At 45.4% G+C, this 17,621-nt stretch overlaps 1 protein-coding gene across 2 annotated transcripts in view; it reads right to left on the bottom strand.

Moving 5' to 3' along the window:
- PRKCB (protein kinase C beta) overlaps window positions 1-9,932 on the bottom strand; it is a 301,234-nt gene extending 291,302 nt beyond the window's left edge. Inside the window, exons 1-2 of one of the 2 annotated variants that reach the window (XM_012780169.2) lie at window positions 9,526-9,932; window positions 8,522-8,553 (exon numbers count right to left, since the gene is read on the bottom strand). In XM_012780169.2, coding sequence (XP_012635623.1) covers window positions 8,522-8,553; window positions 9,526-9,698 — 205 coding nt within the window. In that variant the 5' untranslated portion in view covers window positions 9,699-9,932. The remainder of the gene's footprint in view (window positions 1-8,521; window positions 8,554-9,525) is intronic. The other variant, XM_012780168.2, reaches the window with a different exon arrangement.
- Between the last annotated feature and the right edge of the window lie 7,689 nt (window positions 9,933-17,621).

Genomic DNA, 17,621 nt, shown 5'->3' with positions numbered 1-17,621 from the left:
GTGAGAAATAGCTACAGCCCCAGGTGCTCCGGCAATGTGTCCCCAGTGCTTCTAAATGGCTGTCTCCGTGTCTCCCGCCTGACCTCCAACTCCACAAGCCTGGAATTTCAGGATTTGAGTCATGGCAATTATTGTTTCAAAAGGCATTTTCATGCTCCTCTTTTTCAAACATTTGGCCCATTCACTCACCCCCACACATCCCGCTTTGAAGCAATGACAACAACCACTTCCTAGTCGCTACACTGCCTTCACAAGGGCCAAACCCTCCCGCGTGACGTTCATCTCCCACTAGCTCCTCCCCCACACTCTCTTCTTCCTGTTCCCTGCGTGTGCCCCATTCTCTCTCCTCCACGTCTCAACTGGGGCCCTCCTCTGCCTGGAACGCCCTCCCCGGCCCCCACCCCCTTGTCAATCTGGGAACTCCTACTCCTGCTGTAAGACTGTTCGCAAATGTCACCTCCTCTGTGGAACCTTCTCCACGCCTCCCAGGAGGAGTAGGGCTGTCATCCAGAGCGCTTCTACACCCTTGGCGTAGCTCTTCTCATTATGCCCCAGAGCTGACTGGCCATGTGCTATTCTCCCTTCAAAAGACCAGGAGGTATTAACTGAGTAGCACCTAAGTGGACACATAGGTACTACAGTAATAGGGTATTGGGCAGGTGGGAGGGGGGAGGGGCGGGTATATACATACATAATGAGTGAGATGTGCACCATCTAGGTGATGGTCATGAGGGAGACTCAGACTTTTGGGGGGAGGGGGGGAAATGGGCATTTATTGAAACCTTAAAATCTGTACCCCCATAATATGCCGAAATAAAAAAAAAAGAGGGAGGAGGGAGCCCTTCCAGAAGGGTCTCTCTTCTGCCTCTCTGTCCATGCATCCCCCCCCCCCAAAAAAAAAAGACCAGGAGGATCTTCAAGGGCAAAGACAGTGTCTTGTTTCTCTTCAAACCCCATATTGCAACCTGACATGGCACAACATATTTGTTCTATGTAGTTTATTTACTGCTGTGCTCCTTCCGCTAGGACATAAATGCCATGAAGTCAGGGATCATGCTTTGTTCATTGCTCTAGTTCCATTGCCTAGAACAGTGCCTGACACATGGCAGGCACTCAATAAATATTTATTGAATGAATAGATAGAAAGCTAAATGGAAGTGTGAATGGAAGGATGGAAGAATGGCTGAGTGGATGGATGGATGGATGGATGGATGGATGGATGGATGGATGGATGGATGGATGGACGGATGGATGGGTAAATAAAGGCAGGATCATGTTTTACCTGTGCCAATGTCACAGAGCCAGGGAGAGAAAGAGCCAGGATTTAAAATCAGGTCTGTTTGATTTTTGAGCCTGAACTAGCCCAATTTTATACAGCCTCTCTAGAAGCCCAAAGTCTGGTCTCTGGGCATTAGCAAGGTGAAAGAAAAGAGTACTAGAATTCCCCCAGAAGCATGGATATTGTTGAACTAATGATGTTGCATATGTTGACCCAGTTATTTCCATCTACTCAGCAAATGCCAAGACTCAACAGGAGAGGATCAGAGCCCTTCTGGTCTGGGTTCGAGTTCCCATTCTGACTCAGTAGGACAACCTTCTGCATATGGGCTGAGGGGAAATGAGATACCCAGGACACATAAACAAGCAGGACAAAGGACAATTAAAAGGTAACAACAAGCCCAACCCAATGGCTCATGCCTATAATCCCAGTGCTTTGGGAGGCCAAGGTGGGAAGGGTCACTTGAGGCCAGGAGTTCAAGACCAGCCTAGGCAACATAGCAAGATCCCATCTCTATTAAAAAATTTAAAAATTATCTGGGTGCCTAACTCCTACTGTCTCTACCAGACCTTTCCTGTGCCTTTCAATCCTTTGGAACATTGAGCTCCCTTCTAACACCAAACATTTCCAGAAAAGACAGTGAACTTTCCTTCTCTATTTACTAGGAGGAATAGCTGGTACAAAATCAAGCCCAGAGGTGGAATAGGATGAAGCTAAACATTAGGTAAAAGTGCAAAAAAAAAAAAAAAATTGGCTTGCAGGTATAAACTAACATATCTTTATGTTCTCATAATTCCCTGCAGTTCCTTATAATAAAAAAATAAAGAATACTCAATGAATATTTACTAAGTGCCCAGATTTATGTTAGACAGGTGTTAAAGCCATGTTAGCACCAAACTGAGCCTTTCTCCTTAATGAAATCATAAAGATAGGAAAGAGCATTGACAAAGGATCTCTCTCCATATGTGATTTAATGCTGCTTACTGTGAAGCTACTTAAAAGTGATCTTCCAAACAAGAGAAAATACTGCCTAAGCCGAAGGATTGAACAGTTGTAGTATATCAGAGATGGACCCAGCGTGAGGAAGGTGTTTGGGAGGCACTGAGAGTAATCCCAACTGGCTTTCAGCTCAAAATTCCTCTCAACTGAAATGCTTTTTCTCTCTCTTTTTATTTATTTTGAATCTATTGGCTCAGGCTTGCTCCTCCACCTCTGAAATTGTCTGATTTTTCGGCTTTAGAACAGCCACCTCAAACTGCAACCCCTGAACAAAAAGGAAGTCAGCTCATTATTAGAGTTATGAACTAAGAGGAGACAAAGTTCTCTGTCTGTCAAACTGAGAGAGAAGCCATCTTAAGGTAACAGTCTAGCTCTAGCAAAGACTCATCTTACTTGCAGCCATGGCACAACGATTCACGGTTTCTCCGCAGAATGTCACAAAGATAAGTCTCTTGCATATCTTTATCCAGGATGTGAGCGGTTTTACGATACAGATTTTTAGCTCTGGCTCCTTGGCAACTCAGACCTTCTCCAATCACCTCAGAGAATGGGAATGAGAAGTTATGCTTTTTAAAAAATTCCCAGACCAAAGATTTCACTTTGTATAATAGAAGGGTCACCCTTCTATTATACATCCTCACAGTACTGAGTACCTTTCCTTCAAAATACTTAACAACAATGCAATTAAATATTAGTGCAGTGATCTGTATAGTCTGATCTCCCCCCACTACACTGCAAGCTCCATGACAAGAGGGATCTTTTCAATCTCATTCACCACTATATTCTCAACATCTAAGATAGTTCCTGTCTCATAGAATCCATTGATCAGGGAATACCTTTTAGAAGGATGGATGGAAATATGGATGGATGGATGGATGCATGCATGCATGCATGAATGGATGGATAGATAAATGGAATTATGGATGGAGGGATAAATGAAAAGATGGATGTGGTGAACAGACGAATTTCCCACCGGATTTTCAAGCAGCCGTCACACTCCAAATGCCATACATAAACACTGTAGATGTATTCTCTATAAAAAGGCCAACATTCTGTCTATGGAATATCACAGAATTTGAATGGGGATACTGGATGAATGAAGTCAAATAATTCATGATATTAGATGGATTTCCAAAAACAATAAGGGACCAAACCTTTGAAGACATCAGCCAGGGGTGATGAATATTTCAGCAGATCCTCCTACCCACCCAGGAATTAACTGGACTGTGGAGTCAAAAGACCAGATCATGGATTGTAAATTACATGTGTGCATGTATATGAAAAGAGAGAGAATAAGACAGAGAGAAAGAGGCAGAATGAGAGGCAGAGACAGAGAGAGGAGAGAGACTCCAACAGCAAGAATGTGTATAAATTATTTTCAGACCTTCAGTTTACCTTTTGACCAATCACCCTCTCTTATATCTTTTTATTTATTGACCTAAATAGACTATAAATATATTGTATCTGGTTCTGGGCAGTACCTGGAGTATCACTAGCACTTGGAAATAATATATTTTTAAAAATTAGTTTCTAAGAACTTGTATATCATATCGACTAGATTTTTGGGTCATATTTTCCATATTTACTTAGAAAGGCATTCTGTTGCCCAGTGACAAAGCTTTAGGCTTCCCTTGAGTGCTCTACAGGGAAAAATGAATTTTCTGTTGCCTCTCCACCAAATCAGCCCTCCTTTTTAAGACCCAGCGTTAACCCACTCAAAGCTTCTTATTTCGATTGGGACATTGAGCCTGAAATCCCACTTCAGGTGGGAAAAAGAAAAAAGCCAAATGATCAAACATGAAATCAAAAAACCTCTGCCTTTTATCCACATAGAAACCCACAGGACACATTCAGAATAAGCCAAAAGGTGAGTGGAGTTTGGCTCACAGGCCTCTGAGATCTGCTTCTGGGAAGAAAGAGAAGTGAAACAATAGAAGCGATCTCTAATAACGTGCAGCCTGACTTGGTGATTTTTTTTTAAATGGCCCTCTTTATAATTTTACTGAGAAAGTTCAACTTGGAGTGTATGGTATCATATCATAAGTTTGTAGGGAAAACCATGCCAAAAATAAAATTAACCTTTGATTCATTTTTGTTGTAAAAAAAAAAAAAGTACATACAATTTTAATGTATAGGTGTTAACTACACACAAAAATAAATCTATTTTCTATGAGGTTGATATTAACAAAAACAACAGTGATTGAATTCATGCAATGCTTTGGAGTTTTTAAAGAACAATATCAATTAGAAGGTTTTAAAAACATGTTTTCTAACCTACACTGGAAAGGGAAGAGCCAATTTACTCATTATGATCATCAATTCTAGCTTTTCATAGTCAGAAAATTAGTGCACTGGGGTTTTTCTAGAGAGTCCAGGGGCAGGTTCAGATTTTTCTCACAAGGAAAGGCAATGCTAACCAAACCCGGCTCTCTGGGCCCAGACACTGAACTGTGTTCTCACTGGTATTACCCAAAGCCTCGGAGAAAACACAGCTAAGAAGAAAACCCATCTAAGTACACGAAAGAGGCATAGTCATTTAATGAGTTCCAGAATTCACTCTGTCCCACTTTGACACAGTTTCCTACACCTAATCAAGTAATAATGATGGTCTCATTTGGAGTCATTGATACTTACTTGGATATTTTTTTGCACCACCTCAAGACTCTTTGGTCTAATCCCATGTGCTAGGTACTATTTTCCCCATTTCACAGATGAGGAAACTAAGGTTACTACAGGGGGATGACTTGCCCAAGGTCACACAATGAGTGGCAGATCAGAGATTCACACCCAACTCTATCTGACTCCAGCCCCACGCTATGAATTCTGAATCTCTATATTTTATTGCCTCTCTATTTCTAGTAGGTGGCTTCCTTTAAAATAAAAAAAAATTTCTCTCTGCCAAACTGCAAAGTTTTCTGAGGATAAGAATCTAATCCTACCCGATGGCTCATCTCAATGACAATTAACGCGCAAATGCAGGTTCTAAGCTCCTCTAAAGAATACTGTAAAGAGATACCTGCCTTGCTTGTCTAAAGAGTCCCACTTCTAACCCAGAATTCGGGCAGTTTCACAATAGGGAACTTCAGGCCCAGTTCCCTGCCACCAAGGGCATTCTTAAACTACCTCACAGATACCGGTTTTGTAAGAAATAGAATAGAAACAAAAAGGGAGAAATTATGTGGCTGTCAACTTGGAGTTCTGTCCTCTGGCAGTAGTGCAAAAGTAAGAAAATTTATTCTTAAGCTCCCCTGAGCACATATAAATCCGTAACTTCCCATGGTTTACAGACTTTCCATCCTTCCTCTCCCAACCCCTACCAGCATCCCCAGTTTCCGGGACGGCACCATGGAGCAAGGAGGCAGCTCTCAGTGGTTTCCTGGACTTAGGATCATCCTACACACCTCCTAACCAAGAGTGGCAGAGACTATATCCTCTCTCTGCTTCTACTTCTGAAATGGAAGCACCCCCTAAATAGTGGTTACCTGAAATAAACACATTTGCCACATGCTCCCTTGCAGCTAGATGTGGGGATGTGATTAAGTCTAGCTAGCAGGATACAGGCAGAAGTATCTTGAGCAACTTCCGTGAGTGACACTGAGGACACTGCATTTTTTTTTTTTACCCCTTTCCTCCTTCCTGCTGGCTAAAAGAAGAATGTGATGACTGGAGAGTCTAACCTCCTTCTCGGACAAAAAGATAACTGTCACTCTCTAGAAACGGTAGAGCAGAAAGCTGAAAGGAACCTAAGGCGCCAGGCTCTGGGATGCCTACTTAGGGAAGAGAACAAAATCTTATGTATTAATATTGTGTATAAACTGTGAATTCTATTTTAAGCAGATTCACTTTCAGAGGAAATATCTGGTACCAAAAATACTCAGATAATAAGGAACTCCTTTATGGTTTCAGAATGAGTCCCTGGCAATGCTGAGTACAAGGGATAAACTTCCTCCTTCCTGGATGTCCCCATTCTAAGCATCTCAATTTCAAGGACTGCCAATCTGCCCCACGCCCTCTCTCACTCCTCCCTACTCCTCCCCAGATGGAATCTACTGTTGAAGAAGGCAGTGACACAGGGTGACTAGATGTTCACAGCTGGATTTGGACTCTTACCTGGCAGCCAGTTCCATACCAAAGCAACCCTGCAGAGCAAGCTGCCCCACCATCAGGAAAGTTTGAGGACAATTATAAGAGCTGATATTTTCAGAGTGCTAACTCTACGCCAAGCTGTGGTCCAAGCATCTTGGATAATGCCATGACTTGAGCTGCTCAGCAACTCCAAGGTAGGTACTGGGACTGGCCCTGTTTATGCCTAGGAAGTCTCACTCCAGGATTCAAACTCACGAGGACTTGCCTTGTAGCCTGTGTGCATGCCCATTAGTCTACACTGCCTCTGGGGAGACGGGGAAGAGAAAAAGAAAGGTGATTAAAAACTAATAGACACTCCTATCTCCAAAGTGGCCACATTTCCTTAGAAACTTGAATTCTGCCTTTTTCTCACGACACTGAAAAATTCCTACCATTGTCCAGGCTCTGAATTAAAGAATCTCCTGCTTCAGATGTGTCATGCCCCGCACATTCCAAAGTGACCTTCCCAGCCATTAGCCACAGCAGAGCAGGTGGCTAGGAGACCTGGGGTAAAAATGTTTAAAAATCACCCCTGACCTCAGCAAGAAATAAAGACGGAAACCAATTCATGGAAGTGAAAGGCAACCTCAAAGAAGAAATTACACGTTCTGCCACCAAGACACCAGCAGTGTTTTGTTTGAGGGTCAAAGTTCTAGAACACAATCCAAACTGTTTGCACTGAGGTCTAAGTTCTTGCTACTTAAAGAGATTTGGGGAGCTCTCTGCAGAGGTTCCAAATCTTGGTAAGAGAGGGTGGGGCAGGTCTGCAAGGCTCCCTGGCTGACCCCACCCTGGCTAAGACCCCAGGGAGGAGCATGTGCGTTGGAGAGGAGTGTGGTCCCATGCTGTGAGCAAGCAGGCATGCTGCACACCGGCAATGCCACCCACACCCACCGGGGATCGCTCTACTCTTCCCTGGAGGGTGGAGGTGCAGCAACAAAACCAGCAGTCAATGCTAAATCACCTCTCAGACTCTTCTACACTCAAACGCTTTCTTCTGATTTAAACCCAGCTCACCGGAGTGGTCAACGTGCCCCTAAGACACAACACCCCAAACGTGGGCCATTTCCCACCAAACTCAACTTTGCCAGGCCTAAAAGGAAAAAGGAAAAAAAAAAAAAAACTTTCCAGATCAGAATTGGCAAATTCAAATGCCTATAAAGGCCAGAAATAAGTGAAGCAGATCTGGTTGGGATCAACTGAGACAAATGGTGAACACCTGCCCTGGCTATGAAAACAGCTGCTCTCAGCTCCAAACGATTGCTCCAACGTGAGAGCAAGATCATTTCTCCGCGAACTTGGAGTTGGACATCCACAAGTGTATGTGAAATCGCCCAGTTCTAAAATGTTGACGTCCAATTCACAAAACGTTTAAGACATCCTAAGGGCTAAACAAGTCTACACGTAATGGGGTCCCAGAGAGCCAATTTTCAATACGTCTTTTAGACATCAGCCCCAAAGACGGCTGAGGCCACCTAATACATGATCAAAAGTTACTACTCGCAGGTTTGGCAACCCTGGTTAGAGTCAAGGCTTGCAAACCAGGTGCAACGACTCAGGTAACCAGTCACTTGGAGTCCTTCCTGTATCTACCCAGAAGATAGAAAAAGCCATTTAAGCCAGGATCTGAGAGGCACCTCATCTGGAGCCTCTTCTTCCAGAGAGGGAGGCAGCCCAGGGGACAACCACAGTGGCCTTCCCAGGGGACGCACCATCTGCAGAGGAGGCAGCCACCTGCAGAGACCTCTGCCAGGCAGGGGAAAAGGCAGAACCTCACTCTGTGAACCCAGGAAAAACAACGAGCAGGGGACAGGACAGGGATTAGGAAGGAGGAGTCCCCCCAGAAACTGCCCCTGGAGACACTTCCACTTAAGCAGGAAGGAGGGAGAAGGGGTGGATGCACTTCGCAGCTCCATGGGCCTTTCCTGGATGGAGCGTCACCGCCCTTTACACACAGGCACCTTGAAAGGACCCTTTTGTGGTGAAGAATTCCGAGCCTGGGAGGTCACTCTGACAGATGTGATTCCTTCACTCTCTGCCTAACTCGGTCACTTCTATAAAGTCTTTTCCCCCCTCTGTTCCCACAAACGGCATCCCTGAAGCCCCAAAGCCTCCTACCTTGACACTGGAATCCCTGCTTCCCGAAGCCCCTGCAAAAGCAGAAGGAGGCATGTCAGGCGGCCTGAGCGGCCCTGCCACCAGCTCGTCCCCCCACAGACTCGCCCCTTCCCCCAGCCCTCCACCCAGGTGCAACCTCCCAGCCACAGGCGGGTGCCCAAGAGTCTTCCGCCTTCGGGGGCGTTCGTGGGAGCTCGGCGGTAAGCCCCATCTCCCCTCACCCCAACAGAAGGAAGGAGGCTGCGACCACCAGATGGCGGGATGGGGGCAGCGTTTCCGTCGGGGTGGGGGTGGAAGGCAGGCGGGAGATCGCCCAGAGAGATGCCCCGAGTACGCTGGGGAAAGAGAAGCGATAGAGACGCATCCACGAGGAGGCGGTGGTGTCCCCTGGGGGATAGGAAGGGAGAAAGGACGCCCCCCTCCTGGAGGGACAAGGGGCAGAAAGGGGCCCGCAGCAATGTGATGGGGGGGACCGGTGAGTGGAAAGGGGGACCCAGGCCCTCAGGGAGGCACAGTAAGAGATAACACAGGGCGCTGCCCAGGAGACACAGAGGGGAAAGGATGTCCCATGCCCGCAGGGAGATAGAGAGAGGACACCCGGGCGATGCCCCCCGAAAAGGAGGGGTGGGATGGAAGGGCCCCGCGCACCCGGAGGGAGGCGGAGGGGTAGGGAAGCCCTGGCGAGGGGGCACCGAGGCGCTGCCTTCCCGGGGAGGGACAGACACGGCACTCCGAGCCAGGTCTGGGCGCTCTGGAGGCGACTGGGAGTAGGAGAGGGCAGGAGGCGCCTCGCGGCCGGCCGTCTGGGACCGGGCACAGGGGACCCGCAGGACTGTCCATTAGGGAGTCTGGGGCGGGAGAGTCCGGATCGAGGAGCCCAGGGACGCGCGGGGTCCCCGCAGGGCTTCTTCCCCCCGGGGGCGCGGAGGGCGCGGAGAGGGGGTCCCACGCGCGGCGGTGCCCTCGGGGGCCCGGGCAGGTGCCGTGCGCCGGCGCGCGCTCACCAGATGAAGTCGGTGCAGTGGCTGCAGAAGGTGGGCTGCTTGAAGAAGCGGGCGGTGAATTTGTGGTTCTTCACCTCGTGCACGTTCTTCTGCCGGAGGGCGCCTTTGCGGGCGAAGCGCACGGTGCTCTCCTCGCCCTCGCTCGGCGGCGGCCCCGCAGCCGGGTCAGCCATCTTGCGCGCGGGGAGCCGGAGCCGAGAGGTGCCGGCCCCGGGGCGCGGGATCGCCGGCTGCAGGCCCGGCAGGCGCGGAGGAGGCGGCCGCTGCTGCCGCCCGGGGCCGCGGGCGCTTCCCCTGCGCCGGCTCTGGCGGCCGCGGCGCGCGGAGCCGGGGCTGTCACTCGCCCAGCTGCGGCCGCTCGTCCAGCTGCGCTTGGCACCGCTGGCCCCAGCTGCGGGGGAGGGAGGCGGAGCCGCGGGCAGACACCGCCCTCCTCATTTGCATCGCGCCCAGGCCCCGCCCAGCGCCGCCAGCTGCTTTACATACTGGCACCCCAGCGGCTGCCAGCCTGCCCGAGAAGTGCTCCCAGCCGCAGCGCTGCGGCGCGGGGACCGCAGCCTGCGTTCGTCAGACCTGAGCCTCGCCTCCCACCCCGTTCTCGGCCCCGGGTTGCCTTGAGGAGATGAGCACCTTGGGTGCCCCTCGGAAGTGCCGAGAGTGGAAGGACCCGCGGAGGTGGTCGGGGGTAGAGGTGGAAGGGGTGGGCGCCGCGGGTTCCACCCTGGCCCCTGCAGAGGGACCGGTACCCATCCGCCCCCATCCGCCCCATTGGTCATTCTGCACGCGTCTGCCGGAGGGATGGGCTCCCGCTGTCGCTCATTCGGAATGGCTTGTGGCTCCGCACACTTACACACACATACACACACACGTTCTGCAGAGGTAGGGGAGGAGCGATCTTTATTTTATATATGTCTAACTCCACACAAAGAAGATTCTTGGCTTTGCTTGCCTGTCTGTACCTTTAGAAGAAAACTCCTTACCATCTGTCCATGCTCTCCGCAAAGAGGCTCAGTTTCCCCAACTGCAAAATGGAAGTAATTAAGAGGAGAAGGGGAGAAGAAATTGAAATAGATCAATATTTCTTCAAATTTCATTCCTTCTCACTCATCTTCACAAATTCTGATCATATTTGTGCACCATCTGAAAAAACAGTCTATCTGGTTTGATCTACTGAGTTTGAATAGCAAGAGATATTTATATTATTAAAATCTCTCCAGGTGCTGTCATCTGCCCAAAGCATCTGTGACTGAGGCCTTCTTTTATTTGTTAAGAGAGGAAATTAACAATGTTAGAGAAATGTTAAAGACACATTAATATCCAACTGGGACTCTCTCCTTGATGGAATCTGAAGGTAACTAACAGGGTAATAATTGTCTAGATGCGTAATTCAGTGGTTTGTAGTGTCCTGTCCATGCACTGCGCCTAAACACTCCCAGCCCCACCATGTCCCCGAATCTGAGAACCCAGAGCTGCGTTAGACTGTGAGCTCAGTAGCTGGATCTAGGCTCTGTGAGAGCAGGGGCTGCTCACCATAGTGTCACCCTGCACCAGGCTCAGGACCTGGCACCTCCTAAGAGCCCAATAAATCCTGGTTGAATGAGTGAGTGAGTAAGTGGAAGAATAAGTGGGTGAAGAAGGCTTAAAGGACAGCACAACTTACCCCCAACCATGCCCAGTAGGTGTTCAATAATAAACATCATTGCTTGGTGGGTATCAGGTATTTGCATTGTCTTATTTAGCAGCCCTTCCCCCCAACAACCCTCTGTAGATCGGGTAACTTTCTTTATGGATAGACTGTAAGGCTCAGAGTGATTAAGATATACACCCACAGCCATGCCGTTGCTGGGTGGTGGTTGGGCTGCCCTAACTACAAAGCATGCTGGTGACAAAGGGATCAACCTGAGTAGTGGGGGGCGAAGGAGTGCAGGATGGAGTTGAATGAGCTCAAGTCCCACTATGACAATTTTGCCTGGAAGCTGCTGTGTGGTAAGTCATTATTAGGTAGCATGTAGAGAGCGAGGGCTGCAATAAGCGAAGGTCCCTCTCCTACATAGTAATTCAAAGGTAATAAGGAAAAAATAGCATTCGCTTCTAAGGTTGGCATGTTTGGGAAACTGGATGTGCCTATCTATTATTAGTCCTTTAAGAGGCCCCACCACCTCCCAGGGAGGCTTGGGGAACATCCCTGGAGACATTGCTGCTGAAGTAGGTTTCCTTTGAACTGATGAGCTGGAAGCTCACAGCCCACATCCTGCCTTTTGAATGAAGTGCCCTGAATGACTTTGGTCTGGAACAACAAACAGTACTTGATGGCGCCTGGGCCTGGAGATGCGAGGGCCGGTGGATCAAGAAGAGACGCTGGGTTCCTGAGGAGGCCACACCAACCGAGGATGGGAAATGCGGTTCCCTCTGGGCCCAGATCCCTCTAGGTCATGGGTCTCAAACTGGTGACCTTGGGATACTCTTTGTTAGCCAACCCAGTGAATTTTTTTTTTTTAGTTCACATATCATAGAATTTTACCTAAATATCCAGATTCTGACTTCTCTAGGAGAAAAAATGTGGCTAAATGGAGCCTGCTTTCTGTATTCATTCATTCATTTGTTTATTCAATCAGCAAGTGCTTATTGAGCACCTACTATGACTGCTGTTCCAGACACTGTTATAGAAACCAGACAAAAGTCCCTGCCCTCATGGGGTTTATAGTCTAATGGGAGGCAGGGAGGGATGGACAAAAAACCTAATCAACTTGCAAATATCTATTGGGTGGTGTAGAGATTCATGGTGTAAAATAAAGCATCATAAAGACCGCAGAGTGACAGTAGCCAGGGAAAAGTTTTGTGATGGAGGACATCTGAGCAAATGCCTGAATAAAGCAAGGGGGTGAAACACAGGACTGCCCGGGGTAGAAAGTTCCAGACAGAGAAAACAATAAATACAAAGAGCCTAGGGAAGGATCATGCTTGGCATGTTGTAGAAATAGCGAGAAGGCCTCTGGGGCTGGAGTAGACAGAGAGAAGACAGTGCTTATGAGGTTGGGAAGGTGGCAGGGCCCTGCAGGGCCTTGTAAATGTGGTAAGGAGCTTGGATTTCACTCCAGTGCACGGAAGCCACTGAGAATGGGAAGCAGAGGAGTGGCCTAATATAACTTCTGTTATTTTTAAAGATTACCCTAGGTATTATCCAGAAAATAAATGGTAGAGGAGAAAGAGTGGAAGAAGGAAGAGCAGTGAAGAGGTCAACTAAATAGATGAAGCAAGAGATGAGGCCACCATGGCATGGTGCCTTGTGGAGCTATGGGCAGCAGCTCCCAGTAGACTGGGCATGACCCCTCCAGGTCACCAGAGCCCCAGCCTGGGCCACTCTGCTCATAAAGGAATGAATGCTGGCCACTTGAAAGACTTCAGAGGCAAGATGAGGCAGGTTGCTCTGGTCAGGAATGGAGTCCAAGTTCTCTTCAGTCCAGACCAACGGCTGCCATAAGAAATTATCACAGAACTGGGTGGCCAAATGTAACAGAAATGTATTCTCTCATAGTTCATCAAGGTATCAGGAGGGCCACACTCCCTCCTGAGGCTTTAGAGAGGAGAATCTTCCTTCCTCTTCCAGCTGCTGGTGGCCATCAGCATTCCTTGGCTTCCTTGACTCATGGCAGCTTCACTCCCATCTTTCTCTGTCTTCACATTTCCTTCTCCTCTGTGTGTCTCTCTTCTCCTCTTCTGTCTGTCTAACATCACCTGTATATCTCTTATAAGGACTGGCCACTAGATTTAGGGTTCACTCAGATAATCTAGGATGATCTCTTCATCTCAAAATCCTTAACTCAGTTACATCTGCAAAGAGCCTTTTTACAAATAAGGTAACATTCACAAGTTCCAAGAATTACAACATGACTATATCTTTTAGGAGGGCCACCATTCAGACCACTACACAACCCCTGCACAAGTCACTCCCTTCCTCTGTGTCTCCTTTTCCTCCTACATAAAAAAGAAGAGGGATGGAGTAGTTTGCCTTCCAATACTCTCATTATAAGGCTGTACTCTTCCATACAGTAGTCACTAGCCATCAGTGGCCACTGAGTGCTTGAAATGTGGCTAGTCTGAATTGAGATATGATTGCAAGTGTAAAATGTACCGTAAATTGCAAGCATGTAATATGAAAAATAACATAAAACACCTCATAAATAATTTTTATGTTCATTGCATACTGAAATTATAATAGCTTTGATATATTGGGACAAATCAAATTTCTCTCTAAAATTAATTTCACCTGTTTGTTTTTACTTTTTGTAATGTGGCTACTACAAAATGTAAGATTATACATTATATTTCTTTGGGTTCTAAAGAATACATGTTAAAAATATTAAATTAATTTTAAAACTGGATAATATAAATAAAAGCTCATCTCTATTCCATGTGGTGACAGCAGTGGTTGCTTGCCTGGAGGCTGGAGTATCCACTTGCAAGATTCTCATTCACATAGCTAATAAGTTGGGGCTGACTGTCAATTGAGGGTTCACCCAGGGCTTTGGTGACAGGTGTTAGTTCCTCTTCATATGGGCATCAACACTGGCTACCTGAGCTTCCACCACTGCATGGTGACTGAATTTCAAGAGTGAATGTCCTAAAAGATAGGAAGTAGAGGATGACAGTTTCTTAAAATCTGACCTAGAACTGGCACAGTGTCATTTCTGATATATGGTATTGATCAAGAAGTCACAGAGCCCATCTTCAAGGGGACCCTATTTCTCAATGAAAAGAATGTAAAAGAATTTGGGGGCCACAGAAGAGGAGCTCAATAAACATTTGTTGAATTAATAAAATGCCACAATTTGTATCCAACATAAGAGGAAACAGAAGCTTGGAAAAGTTAGGCAATTATTAAGGTTACTCTCGAACTACAACTAATTATAATTAAAAGCTAATATTAAGAAACAGGAAAATATGGCCTATTCAAAGGAAAAAACAATAAACCAAGAGGAACTGTCTCAGAGAATTACCAGATAGTGAGCCTACTAGGCAATGACTTTAAAACATCTGTCTTAAAGATGCTCAAAGAACTAAAGGAAGATGTAGAGACATCAAGAATACAGTTCATGAACAAAATGGAAATATCAATAAAGAGAGAAAACCTAAAAGGAAACCAGAAAGAAACTCTAGAGCTGAAAAGTACAATAACTGAAATGAAAAAATATTTTTTTTTATATTTTAGAGAAAGGGTCTTACTATGTTACCCAGGCCGGACTCGCGCTATGGCTATGTTTCCTGGACTCAAGTGATCTCCCTGCCTCAGCCTCCCAAATATGATTCACTAATGAAATTCAAAGTCATATTTCAGTACGCAGGAAGAAATCTGCAAATTTGAGTATAGGACAACTGAAATCATTGAGTCAGAGGTACATAAAGAAAAATGATTGAAGAAAAGTGAACAGAGCCTAAGGGACCTGTGGAGCATCATCAAGCAAACCAACATATGTACTGTGGGAGTCTCAGAAGGAGAAGAGAAAGAGGAGTTGTTTGAGAGATTAGTTGAAGAAATAATGAATGACACTTTTTGATGAAAGACATGAATATAAACAGCCAAGAAGCTCAACAAACTCCAAGTAGGATAAGCTCAAAAAGACCCACACATTATACTCAAACTGTTGAAAGCCAAAGACACAGAGATAATCTTGAAAGCAGTGAGAAGGAAGCAACTCATCATATAAAAGGGATCCTCAATAAGATCATCGGCAGATTTCTCATCAGAAATTTTGGAGGAGTAGTAGGCTGATACATTCAAAATGCTGAAAGAAATAAAATGTCCACCAAGAATCTTATAACTGTCAAAACTATCCTTTAAAAGTGAGAGAGGAATTAAGACATTCCCAGATGAACAAGAGCTGAGGGAGTTCATCACCACTAGACCCGCCCTGCAAGAAATGCCAAGGGGGTCCAGCAGGTTGAAATGAAAGAACACTGGACAGTAACTTGAAGCAATATGAAGAAATAAAGATTCAGGTAAATATATGGCAATTTATAAATGCTAGTATTATCATATAAATGATTCATAACTCCACTTTTTGTTTTCTACATGATTTATGAGACTAACACATTATTAAAAAACAATTATTAGTTTATGTTTTTATACACACAATCTATAAAGATGTAATTTTGTGACATCGATAATTGGAATAGGTGGCGACAGAGGTATATGGAAGCAGAGTTTTTGTATGCTATTGAAGTTAAACTGATATAAATTTAAAGTGTTCTAACTTTAGGATATTAAGTGTAATCCCCATGGTAACCACAAAGAAAATAATTGTAGATTATGCACAAAAGAAAATGAGAAGAGAACTAAAATATTTCCCTGCAAGAAATCAGCTAAACATAAAATAAGACAGCAATGCAGGAAATGAAGAATAAAAAGCATGTAGAAAACAAATAGCAAAATGACAAAAAGCAAGTCCCTCCTTCTCAGTAATTATTTTAAAAGTAAATGCATTAAGTTCTCCAAAAGACAGAGACTAGGAGAATGGATTTTAAAAAATATGATCCAACTGTATGCTGTCTACAAAAGCCTCACTTCAGATCCAAAAACACAAATAGGTTGAAAATGAAAGAATGTTGAAAACAGAGTCCAGAAGAGATATTCACACCCACACTTAAAGAAGCATTATTTGCAGGAGCTAAAATGTGGAAGCAACCTAAGTGTCCATTAACAGATAAATGGATAAGCAAAATGTGGTACATACATACAATGAAACATTCTTCAGCCTTAAAAAAAATGAAAGTTCTGACGTATGCTACAACATGGATGCACCTTGAGAATATTATGCTTAATGAAATATCTGATCAACGCTAAGGTGCTCACATGGTAGAAATGTTCACCGAGTGTCAGTTAGGTGGGGGGTGGGGATGGGTAAACTCACAACTAATGGATGTGATGCGCACCGAATGGGGGAAGGGCACGCCTCTAGCCCTGGCTTGGGTGAGGCAAAGACATTACTTGTAACCAAAATGTTTGTACCCCCATAAAATCCTGAAATCAAAAAAATAAATAAATAAAAACTTTAACAGGAAATAAATAAATTTTAAATTTTAAAATCTGAAATTCTATACACATTAAACAACAATTCTCCATTCCCTCTGCTCCCAGCCCCCTGGAAACCACTATTCTACTTTCTGTCTCTATGAATTTGACTACCCTAAGTTCTTCACACAAATGGGATCATATATATTTATGTTTTGTGACTGGCTTATTTGACTTAGTGTAATGTCCTCAAGGTTCATCCAGATTGTAGCATGTGTCAGAATTTCCTTCTTTTTTAAGGCTGAGATCATAGATTTAATTTTACCTGTTCCTGAACTTCATATAAATGGAATCACACAGTTTCTGGATTCTTTTTTTTTTTTTTTTGGATTCTTTTACTCTACATAATGTCGGTAAGATTCATCCACGTTTTGGGGTTATATCCATGTTCATTCTTTTTTATGACTGTGCACGAATATATCACAATTTACTTATCCATTCAATGTTGATGGCCATCTGGGTTGTTTACAGCTTGGAACTACTTTGGAAAACTCTACTGTGAACATTCTTGTACATGTCTTTTTGTAGACATAGGCACCTATTTCTCTTGGATATGTACCCAACAGTAGAATTGCTGCAATTTACATTGTTTGGACTGACTGAACAGCTGGGGCTGGGTGGGTCTGTGATGTCACTGGGTGCTGTATCTACCCTGCTAAGTCCCCTGCAGGGAGGAGGCTTGGTCTCCAGCTTCCCCCTAACTATTCCCAGGCTTTCTAGTACCTAGGTGGGTGCTCAGTGCACAGCAACAAACAGAAACTTGGACAATTGTGGGTAAAACACTATGTAATAATGAACACAGCATGATTAAACCCAATATTCAGGTCAGGGAAAGTTCTTGTTTTTCTAAATTCTAGAAAAGGAAACTGGAAAAAATGAAGGCATGAGGGCACAAATAAAAAGGTCAGACATCCAGACTAAGACATCCTTCCCAGGACTGTCCTCTGTTCCTCCTGGCAGTACTAGTTCGGCAATGGCAGCTCAGACCCCAGGGCAGACTTGCTGTTCTAGAATTCCAGCTCCTTTC

Source organism: Microcebus murinus, chromosome 19 (assembly GCF_040939455.1).
Source record: "Microcebus murinus isolate Inina chromosome 19, M.murinus_Inina_mat1.0, whole genome shotgun sequence".
In the NCBI taxonomy this organism is placed as follows: Eukaryota; Metazoa; Chordata; class Mammalia; order Primates; family Cheirogaleidae; genus Microcebus; species Microcebus murinus.
This window is presented reverse-complemented; position numbering and strand designations above follow the sequence as displayed.